Genomic DNA, 1,975 nt, shown 5'->3' on the forward strand with positions numbered 1-1,975 from the left:
GGACCTTCATCCCTGTCCCCAGGACCTTCATCCCTGTCCCCATGGACCTTCATCTGTGTCCCCAGGACCTTCATCTATGTCCCATGGTCCTGGTCACCTCATCGTCATGCACCGATATCCCCTGGACCTTCATCCCTGTCCCATGGACCTTCATCCGTGTCCCCAGGACCTTCATCCGTGTCCCCAGGGCCTTCATCCAGGGCCTTCATCCCTGTCCCCATGGACCTTCATCCCTGTCCCATGGACCTTCATCCGTGTCCCCAGGACCTTCATCCCTGTCCCCAGGGCCTTCATCCAGGGCCTTCATCCCTGTCCCCATGGACCTTCATCCCTGTCCCCAGGACCTTCATCTGTGTCCCATGGTCCTGGTCACCTCATCCTCATGCACCGATGTCCCCAGGACCTTCATCCCTGTCCCCAGGACCTTCATCCCTCTCCTATGGACCTTCATCTGTGTCCCATGGTCCTGGTCACCTCATCCTCATGCACCTGTGTCCCCAGGGCCTTCATCCATGTCCCCAGGACCTTCATCCATGTTCCATGGTCCTGGTCACCTCAACCTCGTGCACTGATGTCCCCACAGACCTTCACCCCTGGCCCCAGGACCTTCATCCCTGTCCCCTGGACCTTCATCCCTGTCCCCAGGGCCTTCATCCGTGTCCCCACGGACCTACAGCCCCACTGGCCACGTCCCCACAGACCTGAGCCCCCCCGTGACCCCAAGAGCCGAAGGTCCCCCCGTCCCATCCCCGCGGTGTCACCTTCGACGGTGACGTTGTCCACGGCGAGCTGGAGGCTGCGCCCGCGCCGGGCCACCCGCACCGAGTGCCACTCGTTGTCATCCAGCCGCTGCCCCGCGAACAGCGTCTCGGGACCCTTGCCTGGGGGCAGCGGGGACAGCGGGGACATTGGGGACATTGGGACACCAGGGACATTGGGGACACCGGTGACACCGGGGACACTGGGGACATTGGGGACACCGGGGACACTGGGGACACTGGGGACACCAGGGACATTGGGGACACCGGTGACACTGGGGACACTGGGGACACCGGTGACACCAGGGACACTAGGGACATTGGGGACACCAGGGACATTGGGGACACCGGTGACACTGGGGACAGTGGGGACACCAGGGACATTGGGGACATCAGGGACATTGGGGACTCCGGGGACACCGGTGACATCAGGGACACCGGTGACACCACGGACACCGGGGACACCAGGGACACCGGGGACACCTCTGCATTGGGGGATACTGGGACAGCAGGTGACACTGGGGACAGTGGGGACACCAGGGGACATTGGGGACAGCAGGGTCACCAGGGACATTGGGGACATCAGGGACATTGGGGACTCCGGGGACACCGGTGACACCACGGACACCGGGGACACCTCTGCATTGGGGGATACTGGGACAGCAGGTGACACTGGGGACACCAGAGGGACACCAGGGACAATGAGACGCCGGTGACACCGGAGGATATCACCGTTCTGGTGACACCAGGTGACACAGGGGGACGGCACTGTGCTGGGACACTGTGCCACCAGTACAGGTGACACCATAGCAGCTGGTGGCACTGGGTGACACTGGGCACAGTGGCACTGGGTGACACTGGGAACAGTGGCACCGGGTGACACTGGGTCTGGTGGCACTGGGTGACACCGGGAACAGTGGCACTGGGTGACGCTGGGACTGGTGACACTGGGTGACACTGGGCACAGTGACACTGGGTGACACTGGGACTGGTGACACTGGGTGACACCAGATGTTCCCAGCCAGGTGACAACACCCACAGCTGGAAACAGCCCAGGAGAGACCCCGGGGACACCGCCCAGGTGTGAACCCCTAAAGCCACCAGTGCAGCCCAAACACACCCGGGGGGGTCCCAGGCACTTGGGGGGGGTCAGGAGGGGTTTGGGGGTCCCTGTGGAGGCTTTGGGGTGTCCCAGGGGGATCCAGAGGCTCTGGGAG

At 63.4% G+C, this 1,975-nt stretch overlaps 1 protein-coding gene across 1 annotated transcript in view; it reads right to left on the minus strand.

The window, feature by feature from the left end:
* The window catches only part of LOC107199117 (neurexin-2-like), a 24,256-nt gene that overhangs the window by 16,682 nt on the left and 5,599 nt on the right, over nt 1-1,975 (minus strand). Inside the window, exon 5 of the mRNA XM_015616451.3 lies at nt 762-881. Coding sequence (XP_015471937.1) covers nt 762-881 — 120 coding nt within the window. The remainder of the gene's footprint in view (nt 1-761; nt 882-1,975) is intronic.

The sequence above is a fragment of the Parus major genome, unplaced genomic scaffold, assembly GCF_001522545.3.
Source record: "Parus major isolate Abel unplaced genomic scaffold, Parus_major1.1 Scaffold442, whole genome shotgun sequence".
NCBI lineage: Eukaryota > Metazoa > Chordata > Aves > Passeriformes > Paridae > Parus > Parus major.